General features: G+C 39.3%; 1 protein-coding gene across 4 annotated transcripts in view; it reads left to right on the top strand.

Annotated features, from left to right (window-relative positions):
- The window catches only part of syk (spleen tyrosine kinase), a 60428-nt gene extending 50510 nt beyond the window's left edge, over nt 1-9918 (top strand). For all 4 annotated transcript variants that reach the window (XM_055209153.2, XM_055209150.2, XM_055209148.2 and 1 more), the window contains 2 exons: nt 1146-1258; nt 6248-9918. In XM_055209153.2, the coding sequence (XP_055065128.1) occupies nt 1146-1258; nt 6248-6320 (186 nt within the window). In that variant the 3' untranslated portion in view covers nt 6321-9918. The remainder of the gene's footprint in view (nt 1-1145; nt 1259-6247) is intronic.
- The last annotated feature ends 4460 nt before the right edge of the window (nt 9919-14378 follow it).

The following is a 14378-nucleotide window of genomic DNA, read 5'->3' as shown; positions in this document are numbered from 1 at the left end:
TAATCTTGTTGGTGTTACCTTTTACCCCCTCGTGGGTTTTGTTTTTCTTGTTATATTAATAAATAGTTCAGTGTTTTTCCATTACTGTCTGCGCCTGGGTTTGTGTTCTGCAATTCCTGACAATATGGGCAGTAAGCGTTTTGTGTGCAGAGCATCTTTTTGCCGCCTGCCGCGACATTTTTCCAGTGCCTGAAATGTAAAAAAGTCAACTGAGCGGAAAAGCGGAGACATCATTCGAGGTTGGCCTTTTGTGGTGGTGGCAGAAGTTTAGTAGACTGCCCTCACTCACTGAGTGTTTGTGCACCTCTTCCCCGCGATCAAGGTCAGAGCAAGCGCCCACTTTTGAAAGTTTCTGCTAATATGCGAGACAGTTAACAGCAAACCAAACATTCAAAAGCTTTCACGGTTTAAATAGTTGACTGACGGAACAGCTGATTTGGTGGTCGCCTAGCAACATAAATAACGCAGAGCATTGCTCTTTTTTTTTTTAGAGTAAACCAAATAAATGCAGTGTTTAATTTCTTGTTAAATTGTTACATTTATTGTGGTTTAATATCTGCTCGGTTCCAGACAGGCTAACTATTGCCACATAAGTACAGTGAGGAAAATATGCATTTGAACACCCTGCTATTTTGCCAGTTCTCCCACTTAGAAATCATGGAGGGTTCTGAAATTGTCATCGTAGGTGCATGTCCACTGTGAGAGACATAATCTAAAAAAAATCTCAATGATGAACGTGATGCTGAACATGAAAATAATACCTGCGCCATGCTGAAATTAGCAATGACCACTTGCGTCACGCTTTGCAATGCATTGTTTCGGGTGTATGATAGGGTTCCTGAAGTGATGATGTCAATTATATGCTAATTATGTAATGATAATCTAGCAACATTTAGCGACTTTCCAACCAGGCTATAGCTACTTTTCATTGAAAATAGTTGGCAACACTGAATTAATCGCTGATTGTCCTCACCGGTTTCTTCATTTTCCTCATTATCCCTAATTGTATTTAAACTCTTTATTTTGTCTTTCTTTCTCTAGTAAACTGCATTTGGATTATAATTCTTGCTTGCCTGAGATTCATGGCATTACAATTTAAACTGTGATAACACTACTGTCTTATGTAATCTTTTGTGTGTATGTAGGGCATGAAGGGAAATGAAGTCATTCAAATGATTGAGAGCGGAGAGAGGATGTCTGCCCCACCCGACTGCCCGGCTGAGATGTATGACCTTATGAAGAAATGCTGGACATACAAGTAAATAAAAAAACACACTATTATCTGAAGGTGTATGCTTAAATGTTTTAAATTAGTTTTATAGAAAAAATATAATTGTGCCAACATGTTAAATCCTTAAAAAAATGTATTTAAAAATATAAAATGAATGACCACATAATGGAGAAAAAGCAGCTAACCAGAGCACAAAATGGAAATTCCTTCAATTGACCATATGCAAGGTTACTTCCTGGTTTCGATAAGGCAGCTTGTGCATTTCCGGTGAACTCACTGCCTTCAAACAGGTTAAAATGAATGGTTAAATAAAATTTTGCTAAGGAGGAGAAACACAGTAAGACGTAGAAATGCTCAGCTGTTGTTCGCTCATGGTGTTCTTTTTAATTTATTAATTCTATTTAAAAAATAATCATCAAAACATCTTGTTCCCTCCATCAGGGAACCATGGTTACATACGTAACCGAGATGTTCCCTTTCTGTCATTCACTCTAAATTGTGTCGATGACAACAGTATGGGGTCCCTACGTGAAACGCTGCAACTCTGTCTCATTTCTTGACCTCAAAAAGCAAGCATAGGCAGGTGTAACGTTTCGTACTATTATCAATTATCAAATGACATCAAAACCTTCCTGTAAAGTTTAAGGGGGTCCTCATCCGAGGAGGAAGAACAGACCCCTCACCAGTAACACCAGCAGGGCGTTTTAAAGCAGATAGCTACTAAAGGGTACTAAAGTATACTGGGAATGTGCCAAAAGTATACTGGGAATGCACTACAGAGACTATACCTACCACTGGGGAGCCCGTATGGAAATAGACCATAGTCTCACCTGCTAGGGAGAACACGTGTCAAATGTGTTGAGAAGTCACATCGTGGAGGAGACACTGAAGCGGGTATACTGCTGGGGAACACTATTCATGTGGAATAGTGGAGAAAAAATGACTAGATATGAATCACAGTACTGGCATGTTCATACAATACTGACCCGATAAAGATGCTCTGCTCAGTCTATATTGGAAAAGCCAATAATGAAAAAGGTACCAACCCATTCATCAGAAGGGTATGTTGGTATAGGACCTAGTCCCCTAGGTAGGGGAGAGGGTGCCAAGCAAGCAAGACACCTAGTCAGTCACCGGGAGGACCCGGGCTGGCACTGGTTCTACCCGAATATTGTAAAATCGTCCGAACGCATTAGGGGCCACACAACCTGCAGCTCTACATATGTTTGTCAGGGTGGCGCTTTTCATCTGTGCCCAAGAGAAGGCAACACCTCTAGTGGAGTGAGCCCTCACTTCAAATGGACACGGCAGCTCCTGGGAGCGGTACGCCAGGGTGATGGCGTCCACTATCCAGTGCACCAACCTCTGTTTGGAGACACCTTTGCTGTCCTCCAAAACAGACAAAGAGCTGCTCAGAAGTTCTTATGTTCCGTGTGTTTTCCAGGTAAAGGTGCAGTGTGCATACTGGACACAACAATGAGAGGGCTTGGTCATTTCCCCGGAGGGGAGCGCTTGCAGGCTCAACACCTGATTGGCCCGAACTCCAGGCACTCCAAAGAAACAGAGAGCGCCTGTAGGTTCCCCACCCTAAGCGAGCGCTACTAAGAGAGCGGTCTAACACGAGAAAGATCAGCTTCTCTTTAGGGGTTCAAATGGGACCCTCTTGAAGCTCTTTTCCCAATTGACCCAAAGACTAAGACGGTCTAGATGTTGTAATACCAGGTCACTGTGAGTGCAAACCAATTCCCACAAGTGAGCTGGAATAGCCAGTCGAGATAATTGAGAATGCGATCCCTCTGCTGCCTGAGAAGCTCTAGGGCCCCCTCTGTGACTTTGGTAAAGACACAGAGGACAGGGACAGATCGAATAGGAGGACCCTGTACTGATATGCCCTCCCCTCGAAAGCAAACTGAAGAAACGGTCTGTGTCAAGGAAGAATAGAGACATGAAAGTATGCATCCTACAGGTCGATCGCTACGAACCAGTCCTGGTACTGAACCTTTCATTGCAACCTCCAGGATGCGCATCTGTGTTAGCATTTTGAATGGCATGCAATGAATATATCTGTTCAGAGCACACATATCCAAAATGTGATGCAGTCACAGTCCGTTGTTTGGCATTATGAATTATGGGCTGCAAATCCCCCGAAGACATCTTGGTTGAGAGGATGGGCTCTATGCATGTTTATCCAAAAGGGTGGCCACCTCCGCCCAAAACACTGCAGCATTCACGCCTCTGACTGAGGTGAAGGCCCGAGAATGATAAAAATGGTCGAGATTTCCTCCTTGGAACAGGATCATCAGGGCTGCTCAGGAACCAAAAGGGTCCCCTACAGTCACCTAACAACCTGTCTTCCTGTGGGTAGATCTTCTTGGAGGCCGGCCATCTCCGATGATTAAAGGCTAAGAGGCTGCCTGGGAGCAGACATAAGACGGGACTGCGACAGTGGAAAAGGTCGGGTCACGCCGAGGTGAAAAATGTTAAACAGCATCCATCTGCTTCCTTACTGCATAGAATTCAATTCATTTCACTTTTATTTATATAGCGCTTTTCACAATTGTTAATTGTTTCAAAGCAGCTTTACATTAATAGAGGTAGGAAAAGCATAGAAAAGCGAGCGTAGTAATAATGTAACGTATACAGTAAAGTAGTAAGTTAAGCCAAAGGTGACCACCGGCGGAGCCAGTTTGGTTCGCTTACCCAATAGTATATATATGCTGTTGGGTGGGCGAATTGAACTGGTTCCGCCGGTTTTTAAAATGCCTCTGCTGCCTGGCCGTTGACCACCGGCGGGGCCAGTTTGATTCGCTTACCCAATAGTATATATATATATACTATTGGGTAAGCGAATTAAACTGGTTCCGCCTGTGGTCAATGGTCAGGCATCGGCTGGGCATCTCGTTGAAGGACGGTCAGTAGATCAGTGGTGTGATGACCTTCACAGCTGCAGGAACTGTGTCTGTTTGTCTCATTGTCCTCAGAGTCGAGGACCAGACAGGGAGAGAGAAACAGAATCCTATTAGCGTAGGGGCCGTTCACATGTAATGCAAGTGTCATACATTATAGTGGTTTAAGTCAGCTCGGTTCCAGACAGGCTAACTATTGCGACATAAGTATATTACCCAGAGTAACGAGTTACAATAGTCTATTCTAGAGGTCATAAAGCGTGGATAAGCTTTTCTGCATATGATGCAGACAGCATATGGTGTATTTTTGAGATATTTCTAAGATGGAAGTCTATCGAAAGAGTTTTTAACCTAAGTTCTTAACCGTGGAAGATGGCACCACAGTGAAGCCATCTATGAGCAACTTTTAGTCTGACATATGTTTGGAGCGATTTGGTTCAATAATAAGCATCTCTGTCTTATTGGAGTTTAGCATAAGAAAGTTATGTGCCATCCAGTCCCTAATATAATTAATGCAGTCTGTAGGCTTAAAAAACTGATGGGTTTCACTAGGATGTGACGAGATGTAAAACATCTAGAACAAGAGCAGAATCCTACGCAGTATACCAAACAGCCTTATTCGCAAGATGGGTATGACAAGAAAGCAAACCATCTCAGCATCTCCCATCTGTGCAAGTAAAGCCAGAGAGATCTCTCTTGGACCACAAAAGTGGACATCACTCGACACAGAGGGCGCGCTGTAACGTTCATTATCTCAGAAGTTACTGCAACATCACTGAGTCTGACCTACCCTCAAGCAGATGTTTTAAATGCCTTGGTCTAATGCAGGATGTCCATAGTGTGCAGGGCAGATGCAGCTTACCCGTAGGCATGCAAGCAAACTTACAGGCTTTAGAAGGGAGACTTGGTTGGTGCCGTCAGATGGCAGCTGCATGCAGGCACGTATGCACCAAGACAGCATGCTCATCTGGGTACCCCGACATATGCCTTAGCTGCCACGCCATCGAAGGAGGTGAGGGCGACCGAAATCACAACCCTGAATGGCACCGAACGTTACCTTCCCGACATAAGTAACTTCCCCATGCAGTTCAGAAGAGAACAAAAGTGGGACAGGGTGTGGCTAAATGCCACGGCCAGCACCCAAAACCATTCATTCAGCTGCCCAAACACACACACACAGCTGTTATCTGAGTGCTGGGTTCACCCAGGGTTCAACCTCTGAAAAACGGGAGCTCCATAGGCTCATCCATCATTTCAGATACCAGACAATCGCCCTCCGATGCTGCACCAGATAACTCATCCTCCGCTGTGGCCAGAACAGTGGCAGTGAATTCACCCACTCGCCAGACTGACAGAGGCTGAATTAACAGCTGAACCGCCAGCGTGGGAAGCAGATGCGGCTGTGACCCCAATGTTTTTAATAAATACGCTCTCGCAATGAGCAAACTGGCATCCCAGTTAGCTGAGGGAGCAAATGTGCCTGTCAGCAGGGGAGAGAAATCTTCCGCTCCATGAAGTACGGAAATTTTCTGTGCAGAAATTGCTCTTTTAGACAATGCTCTGACAATCTGCTGAAGCTCCCAGGGGATGTTTCAAGACGAATCCGCTTTTACGCCATCACCCCAACAGTAAACTTCTTTATATTTACTGAAAGAGAAATCACACCAGCGAGCTCCGAAGAACAAGAGCGAATGAATGGTGCGATGCGTCTACTTTTATACATGTAAGCGTGGGCGGAGACTGGTATGCAAATACCATTCGCTCAATTTCATTTGCCGTTTTACACACAAGCCAGACCAGGATTGGCCCTCAAGAGCACACCCCATACTGTCATCATCGACACAATGTCGAGTGAAAGACAGAAAGGGAACCTATAGTTACATTATTCCTATTACAGTTGTTGAATGGTATAAATGAAGGTTTGATGTTATTTATCTAAGGAACTGTTTCATGCATGGGTAGTACAACATTCATTATACATAATTACCATATTTGACCACAGAATTCTTATAAGAATCTAAAGTTATGTATTAATAATAAAAATTGCGATTTGGTACACCCAATCAGTAATTTTGGTAATGAAAAATGTATTGCTGTTTTTCCTCTATAGGCCGACGGAGAGACCAGGATTTTCTGTAGTTGAACCCAGATTGCGACATTACTATTACGACATATCCCAATGATGACCATGACCAGAGCACATACAAAAATGGTTCAACGTGGTATTTAAAATGTAAATTTAATGTGATACAAGCATCATTTTTGTAATTGGCTGTTTGTTGGCTTTCCATGAAACTTTTTATACATTCATATTTTCATTTAGTAATAATTAATTGAACAAAATTACCTCCTTCAATAGTATTTATGCATAGGGAAGAGCAGGGTCGAAACTAACATTGGACAAAAGTAATGAAGCGATTTTCTCAGAGCCCTGACTACATTTGCATTTCAAGCTATGGCAGCACTGATCAATTTACAGGTTATTTAGTGCTGTAACATCCTGCAACGTGTTCAGTATATAAGTAAGTAAGGTTTAAATGTCAGGAGTTCCCATAGGGATGAAAGTAACACTTGTTACTTTTGTCCCACTGCTAATGTGGCACTTTCTGTATGTGAGCATTTATTAAAACCTATCTTAAAGCCATATCTTAAAGGCGGAGTCCACGATGTTTGAAAACCAATGTTGATATTTGAAATCACCTAAACAAACACGCCCCTACCCCAATAGAATCTAGACCTTCTGTTGATAGACCCGCCCCACACATACGCAACCCGGCAAGGATGTCGGTTAGTAGAAACGCTCTAGTAGACATGTTTTGGTAGTCGGCTCGTCTCCTTTTCCCAAGCGTTTTGTTAAACATAGTGGACTCCGCCTTTAACTTTTCCACCTTCAATCCTAATGTTTTTATTCACATTTTAAATGATGCATAAAAACAAATGGAAGGTAACAGGATACTGTTGCATTATGTTAAGAATGATTTTTTTTCCAAAACTGTAATTTAAAATAAAAATGTAATTTAAATTTGTTGGCAATGATAAAGGACAAAATATGTTTGCATTCAAATATTAACAAGGTTATATTTAGATGTATTTGATAATAACAAGTGTAACATAAAAATCTATCTTATTCTGTTGTGTTACTTTTGACCCACTGATGGGTCGAAAGTAACAATATACAACTTATAATTTCACTTTGAACATAAGTCGTTCTACATTTGTACAAAATTCCACCTGAACAGTGTTCATTTTAAGACATCCTCTGACTTCAGCGGTAGCACTTATTAGATAAAACAGCATTGCGCCTCATACTGAAGGGCTTTCATCCTCAGCAAAACATGGTCACGACTAAAGTCTTACACATTAGCCATTGGGCAAAAACGGCCTCGAACTAAATGGCATTGGATGAAACGGCATTACACTAAAAGGCATCAGCCATCAGGTCTCGCACAACAAGGCAATCGGACTAAACGACCTCAGACAAAAAGGCAAAAGTGAAAGTGACATGAAAAGGAACAACAACAATTTATGTTAGGGCTACAATTAAATACACATGTTAAAGAAACAAGTCTTTATTGATCTCCTGTAAGTTTGCGCTAGTGATGTCATACGAAGGGGCTGGGTCACATGTAAAATCATCTGATGGGCAAATCATTTTTGGTCTGAGGCCATTTTGTGCGACGCCTTGTTCCGCAAGACCTGCCACTTACTGTATGCTGAAGTCTGAGGATGTCCTAAAATGTACACTGTATACTTGGTATTGATAGACTACACAGACTACACGTGAGGTATTGACCACAGCAAATATACAGTATATCTTTGTCCAAAACATTTTCTTTCAAAATTAAGTCTAAAAAAATGGTACTTTCACCCCGCTCTCCCCTAAATTCCAAATAATTACCTGAAAGCATTTCACTTTTATTTTAAGCAATGTAATGCAAAGCTTTTTTTATTCATTAGACCTAAATTTGGCAGTAGAATGCATGGTTTGCAATAATAAAAGTGCATTTTGTTTGTTTTTCAGTGTTTGTATTTCCTATTTATGCATTCTTATTAATACAAATGTCATACCAATATAGATTAGCATAACTCTATGGTCTAACCAGATGCTTCACAAGTTTCAAGCAATAACCAATTTGTCAGTCCACACCAGAATCTAAAAATGTCTGTCACAAATCACGGTTACACTTTATTCTGATTTACCACTTTAGACATTTTACTAACCAAGTAAATCTGCAACACCATGCCAAAATATAAAATGTATGGACAATTAAAAAAATTCAAAGTATGTTACGTTTACTCAGACCCAAATGTTAGGTACGGATAAAGCATGCGCTAGCGAGATATGTGCGAGTATGCACGCAGAATAATATTTGCTCGAAACCTTGCGAGGGCACATATAGGCTACTTCATGAGCGAAACTCTACAGGAAAGCGCACCTTTGCTCAGCGCGCACAAATGCAGCCACACAAGTGCTGGAATGAGCGCTTGCTCGACTCTCTCTGTGCTCTCGTAACTCTGCACAACATTCACTCGATGGTCAAGTTTACTTTAAAGACTTTGGGCTTCACGCCTGTGATTGGTGGTTTGGTTTGACACATCTTTTTTTCCCACACTCGTACAGGTATAAACATGATAAAGACACCACATAGGGGTTTAGATCATGTAGAAAATACATAAATCATATTCTGTACCTCATCATTGTCATTAAAATCTCATCTTTAGTGTATGTCTAGTCTATACGCTTGTTGTATCTCACAGTAAGTTTGTTTTTGCAATGTGAACATGAGAGTTATGTGATTCCCATCCATTAATTCAAGCAATAACCAACTTACAATGTTGTTTGCTGGTGTTTGTTAGTTCAGTTTGTTAGATCAGTCTGAATCATAATGTAATGCTTCCTCTTTTTATTCATTTAGTTTTTTTTAGTAAGATGTCAGACACAGAAGTTGCAGTATTAATTACATTTTTTTAAATACATCCTATGAGACATTTGCAAGCAAAAGATATATCTAAGAGGAGCATGAAACATTTTTTAAAACCAAGAATGTTTGTCATACCAAACTGTAACAATTAAGTGTTATTTTAAGCAGTGTAAAACAAAAGAAACCCGATTTATATATATATATATATATATATATATATATATATATATATATATAACTTAATTCTATATACTAAATATTATTATTGTGCAATTCAAATGAAAAACCTTGGGCAATGCTGGGGCATGGGGGGGGCCCGGTTCTTGGACTTTGCTTATGGCCCCCAAAATGGTAAACACACCAATGACTGGACAGAATGTTTACTTTATACATTTAGTGTATAGCAAATGTTGTCACATTTAGAACACAATATAAACATATTAAAAAGCCAACAGGCCTTTATTATTTCCAGAATTGTTTATTGTTTACATAGTTGCCACTGTAAGCCAAGGTTTAGTTTAGTTTTAGTTTACAAAGTTTATTGCTATTAAGAAAGGTTTGTTTGGATTAAAACAACATTCATGTACTAACAGCATTCTCATACTATAGATTTAACTTCCAATTATGCATTTTTCATGTATCTGTTACAATAGTTAAATCATATTTTTTATTAAAATATGGCACCAGTAATTGTTTTGTTGATGTTGATAAAATAGGGTTGAAAACAACCCAGCATTTTAAGAGTGTGTACAGTTGAACTGAATGATTATTAAAATATTGATCCTCCTGTTTAATTAGATTAATAAAAATCAAATGCATGTATATCTACAATGATGTCTAATAAAGATTTTTGAAAATATTACATTTGCATGCATACTCATTTTCTGGTAATCAAATTATTTAAATAATTTCCAAACCCTACATTAGTATGTGAACCTTAGAAAGTCCATGGCAAAAGGCTTAACCTCTGCCCTCTTTTGCTGGAGGCCGAAAAGCACATGGGCTTGCTGAGCTTGGTGAACAGACAGGGAAGTGATCATCATGGCCTACTGGGTTATTTCCCATACAGCAAAAAATACACTTCTCTGGACAAAAAAATATTTTAAATATATGCGTAATACATTTTGTAGAAAGTAATGCTCAATTGAATATAATTTTTGAATTTGGAAATATATTTTATTTTAATCTTCATATATTTCAAAGTGTAATTCAAGGGCAAGCAAATACATTTATATTTTTACATTTCATATGGCAAAAATGTATTATTAAATTTTTTTAAATATATGCTAATTACAAGTTAATTTTATATAGTTTTGAAGTTGAAACTATATTTAATTTAACCTTTTTAAAACTGTTTTAATGCAACATGAATATATTCTTTGGATTGAAATATATGGAGGACTTTAGTTGTTAATGCTTAAATGTATTTATTTAAAAAATGTATTTCAAAATATACAAAAATCGGTTGCACTTTATTTTACAGTACGTGTACTTACCTTGTACATACATGTTAAATATTTTGTACTTAACAAATGTGTGGTTCTACTTTTGAGTACAATATTTACATGGTGATTAAAGGGTATCATTACCGTACTAACCAGTGGTACATTCTTGGTAGTACCACTGGTACTACCAAGTACTGGGTAATACCAGATACATACTAATTGTCAGGAATGGCATAGAAATATAGAACCCAAGAGCAGACAGGACTGGATGAAGGACTTTTATTATACAAACAGAAAAACGAAGGCCCAGGAGGGTGCAAAACAGGGTAAACTCAGTAAACAATACAAGCAGGCTAAACTAATAAAACTAAGATCTTGACAAAAACTTCACTAACAAAACAAGAACGTGACAAAGCTTAGTTAACAACCTTTTCAAAGACAGGACTTTACAGGTATATGACGGATAACTTACAAAACGAATCAGCACAAAACAACAAACACAAGGGCATTAAAAAAGGGAGCAAATCAAGAGGGGAACAGGTGACAATCATGAAACAATAATGGGATTTTTAACAAGAAAACAAGTGGGCGGTAACCACAAAATAGGTAACCACAGTAAATTAGTAAAACTCAAAACCACAAAATAACCATGGTTTTGACAACCATGGTTTTCAAAAACCATAGTTAAACCATGGTTAGTGTAGTAAAACCGTGGTTTTGCTGATAGTAGTTGTAGAGTTAAGTGTCTCTAACGTAATAAAATAATAACAGAGATACAGGTCCAACGTGTGCTCTCTAAGCATGACTTTATTATTCTGCCAGGTTTTCCATTTCCCCCACCTAACCACAAGGGGGCAACATCACATCATGTGTCCTATAAAATCCCTTAACACTCTGGGGTCGGCTGCGGCGCGGGCGCCGCAAGGTCTTTATTTTTCATTCACTCCGCAAAGAGACTTAGATAACTCTGCTGATTTTTGACATACAGATATGATTTATACATCATTTTAATCGTTAAAGTGTCTAGTTTTTTTCTGTCCACTCCCAATAAAAACAGAATGTTGTGCTTTTCGCAAAATTAAGAAAATAAACATGATGCGCGTTTTGTTCTCTCTCCCTCAGTGAAGTCCCCTCCCAAACGCGTCAGAAAAATAAACTGTAACTTAACGAATACTTTTCACAGAAACAAAAGATAAATGTCTAGTTAATGCTTGGAATGTCTACTTTTAAATGATGCAAGTGAGATCGAAAACACACATTGCCATTCGGTGCAAACCGCACGAGAAGGAGGACAAGCACCGTTTTTCTCTTGTTACCTGATTATCTTTAATGAGAACAGATCGCCACACCCCCGCGCCATTGAAGTGAACGAGCAGAAACATCCACATGCACAACTCGTGCCTCCTGCAGTCAATGGACACACAATCCACAATCCAGTCTCTCCATTCCTTGTTGTTTCATCCGAATGTAGCAAACACGACATCTATCCTTATTTACTTGCGTATGTGTGTCAGTATCTCCAGACGCGAGTGTTTTCTTTGTTCTTCCGTCAAACATTTCACGCGAGGGGAACACGAATAAACAAACACACAAGTCAGGAAACTCGACGCGGTTTTTGGTATTCTTATAAAATACGCGACTGCAAACAGTACAATCCTTATTTAGTTGCGTCTAAGCGCATATCTCCGCACAGCAAGTTTATTAAACACAGAATCACGCGCCTGTGCACACATTCACTGCTTTCATGGTCAACACGTGAGGTAATGGCGGCGGCTGTAAACAAACAATGATACGTTTTTACACGCTTGTCCCTTGTTGTGTTTCTACTATAATGATTACAAAAACACAAATAATAGTCCAGACAACGATATGCAGTTTTTATTTTGAGCTGTTTACTACACAAAAGTAAAACTCTCGCTGGCCAACCAAACACTATTCCTGGGTTCATTTTTACGATGGCCAAAACAGTACCTTTACTATGATTACTATGGTTGTTAAAGGTATACTTGTGAAATCAATAGAAAATATATATATTTTGTTTTGTTATAAATTCCCAAGTAGCCTAAACCTTATCATGGTTTTACTACAGAGAAAGTTACATTCCTGTTGAACATCCCCACAAGGCTCATTATGTGGCTCATTATGCAACTCTTTTGTTCCTCAGCTGTCAATCACTCATTATTCAGAAGCTATCCCACCTCCACGCATACAGCCTTTCCCAGGAAAAAATAAAATCCTTTTTATTTTTATTTCCTCGGCTAAACAACCCGGGGTTTTTGTTTTTTTTCTCCTAGGGGGTTTTTTACCCCGGGGAGGTAGCCTGCTTGGGCTTAACTTAGCTTCTTCTCCTAGACGTTACATTAGTAATACACTCGCTCATAATGTCGCGTCATAGCCGCAGCAAATTTGACTGCTTATGCTATTGTGTATTATGTTGTGCTATCTGTCGTTTTTCTGTGCTTTTCCTGCTTCTATTAATGTAAAGCTGCTTTGAAACAATTGAGTATTGTGAAAAGCGCTATATAAATAAAATTGAATTGAATTGAACATGTTGATAATAAAATATTGTAGCCCAGTTCGTGCTGAACGCAGTGTTATGAGAATTTTGCCATTTATATGTTTTTAAGCAACTGAAAAAAGCACAAATGTCAATGCATGTCAAAACTTCCCCCGGGCCCTAAAAACCCCTTAGACCCCAGAGGGTTAACACTACATCCTCCTTTCTAATATCAGTTGTACTGATACATTACAATCTGGAGTTATCTCCAGATTAAACTAACGCCTCTGTAAATAAGAGACTATATCCAAGGTAAGGGGGCGGCTTCCTGGACAGGGATTAATTCAATTCAATTTTATTTATATAGCGCTTTTCACAAGTGTTAATTGTTGCAAAGCAGCTTTACATGAGAAGATGTAGAAGAGAACACCGAAAATCAATAGATAATATAAGAAGTAGAATATAGCGGCTAAGGTTAAACCATACAAGCGAGCGTATTAATAATGTAAGGTATACAGTAAAGTGCTAAGTTAAGCCAAAGTTGGCTGACTCTCCCTGGGACGAAAAAAACCCCTAGGAGAAAACCCAATGGGAAAAACTCCCAGAAGGACAAAAACCCTTGGGAGGAATTTATAATCAATAAATCAAGGTTTTTAGTATATTTTTTATGGCTACGTGGCAAACAAGTTACCAGTAGGTTCAGTAGATTCTCAGAAAACAAATGAGACCCAGCATTCATGATATGCACGCTCTTAAGGCTGTGCAATTGGGCAATTAGTTGAATTAGTTGAAAGGGGTGTGTTCAAAAAAATAGCAGTGTGGCATTCAATCAATGAGGTCATTAATTTTGTGAAGGAACAGGTGTGAATCAGGTGGCCCCTATTTAAGGATGAAGCCAACACTTGTTGAACATGCATTTGAAAGTGAGGAAAATGGGTCGTTCAAGACATTGTTCAGAAGAACAGCGTACTTTGATTAAAAAGTTGATTGAAGAGGGGAAAACCTATAAAGAGGTGCAAAAAATGATTGGCTGTTCAGCTAAAATGATCTCCAATGCCTTAAAATGGAGAGCAAAACCAGAGAGACGTGGAAGAAAACGGAAGACAACCATCAAAATGGATAGAAGAATAACCAGAATGGCAAAGGCTCAGCCAATGATCACCTCCAGGATGATCAAAGACAGTCTGGAGTTACCTGTAAGTACTGTGACAGTTAGAAGACGTCTGTGTGAAGCTAATCTATTTTCAAGAATCCCCCGCAAAGTCCCTCTTTTAAAAAAAAGGCATGTGCAGAAGAGGTTATAATTTGCCAAAGAACACATCAACTGGCCTAAAGAGAAATGGAGGAACATTTTGTGGACTGATGAGAGTAAAATTG

This window comes from Misgurnus anguillicaudatus, chromosome 12 (genome assembly GCF_027580225.2).
Source record: "Misgurnus anguillicaudatus chromosome 12, ASM2758022v2, whole genome shotgun sequence".
Taxonomy (NCBI): domain Eukaryota; kingdom Metazoa; phylum Chordata; class Actinopteri; order Cypriniformes; family Cobitidae; genus Misgurnus; species Misgurnus anguillicaudatus.
This window is presented reverse-complemented; position numbering and strand designations above follow the sequence as displayed.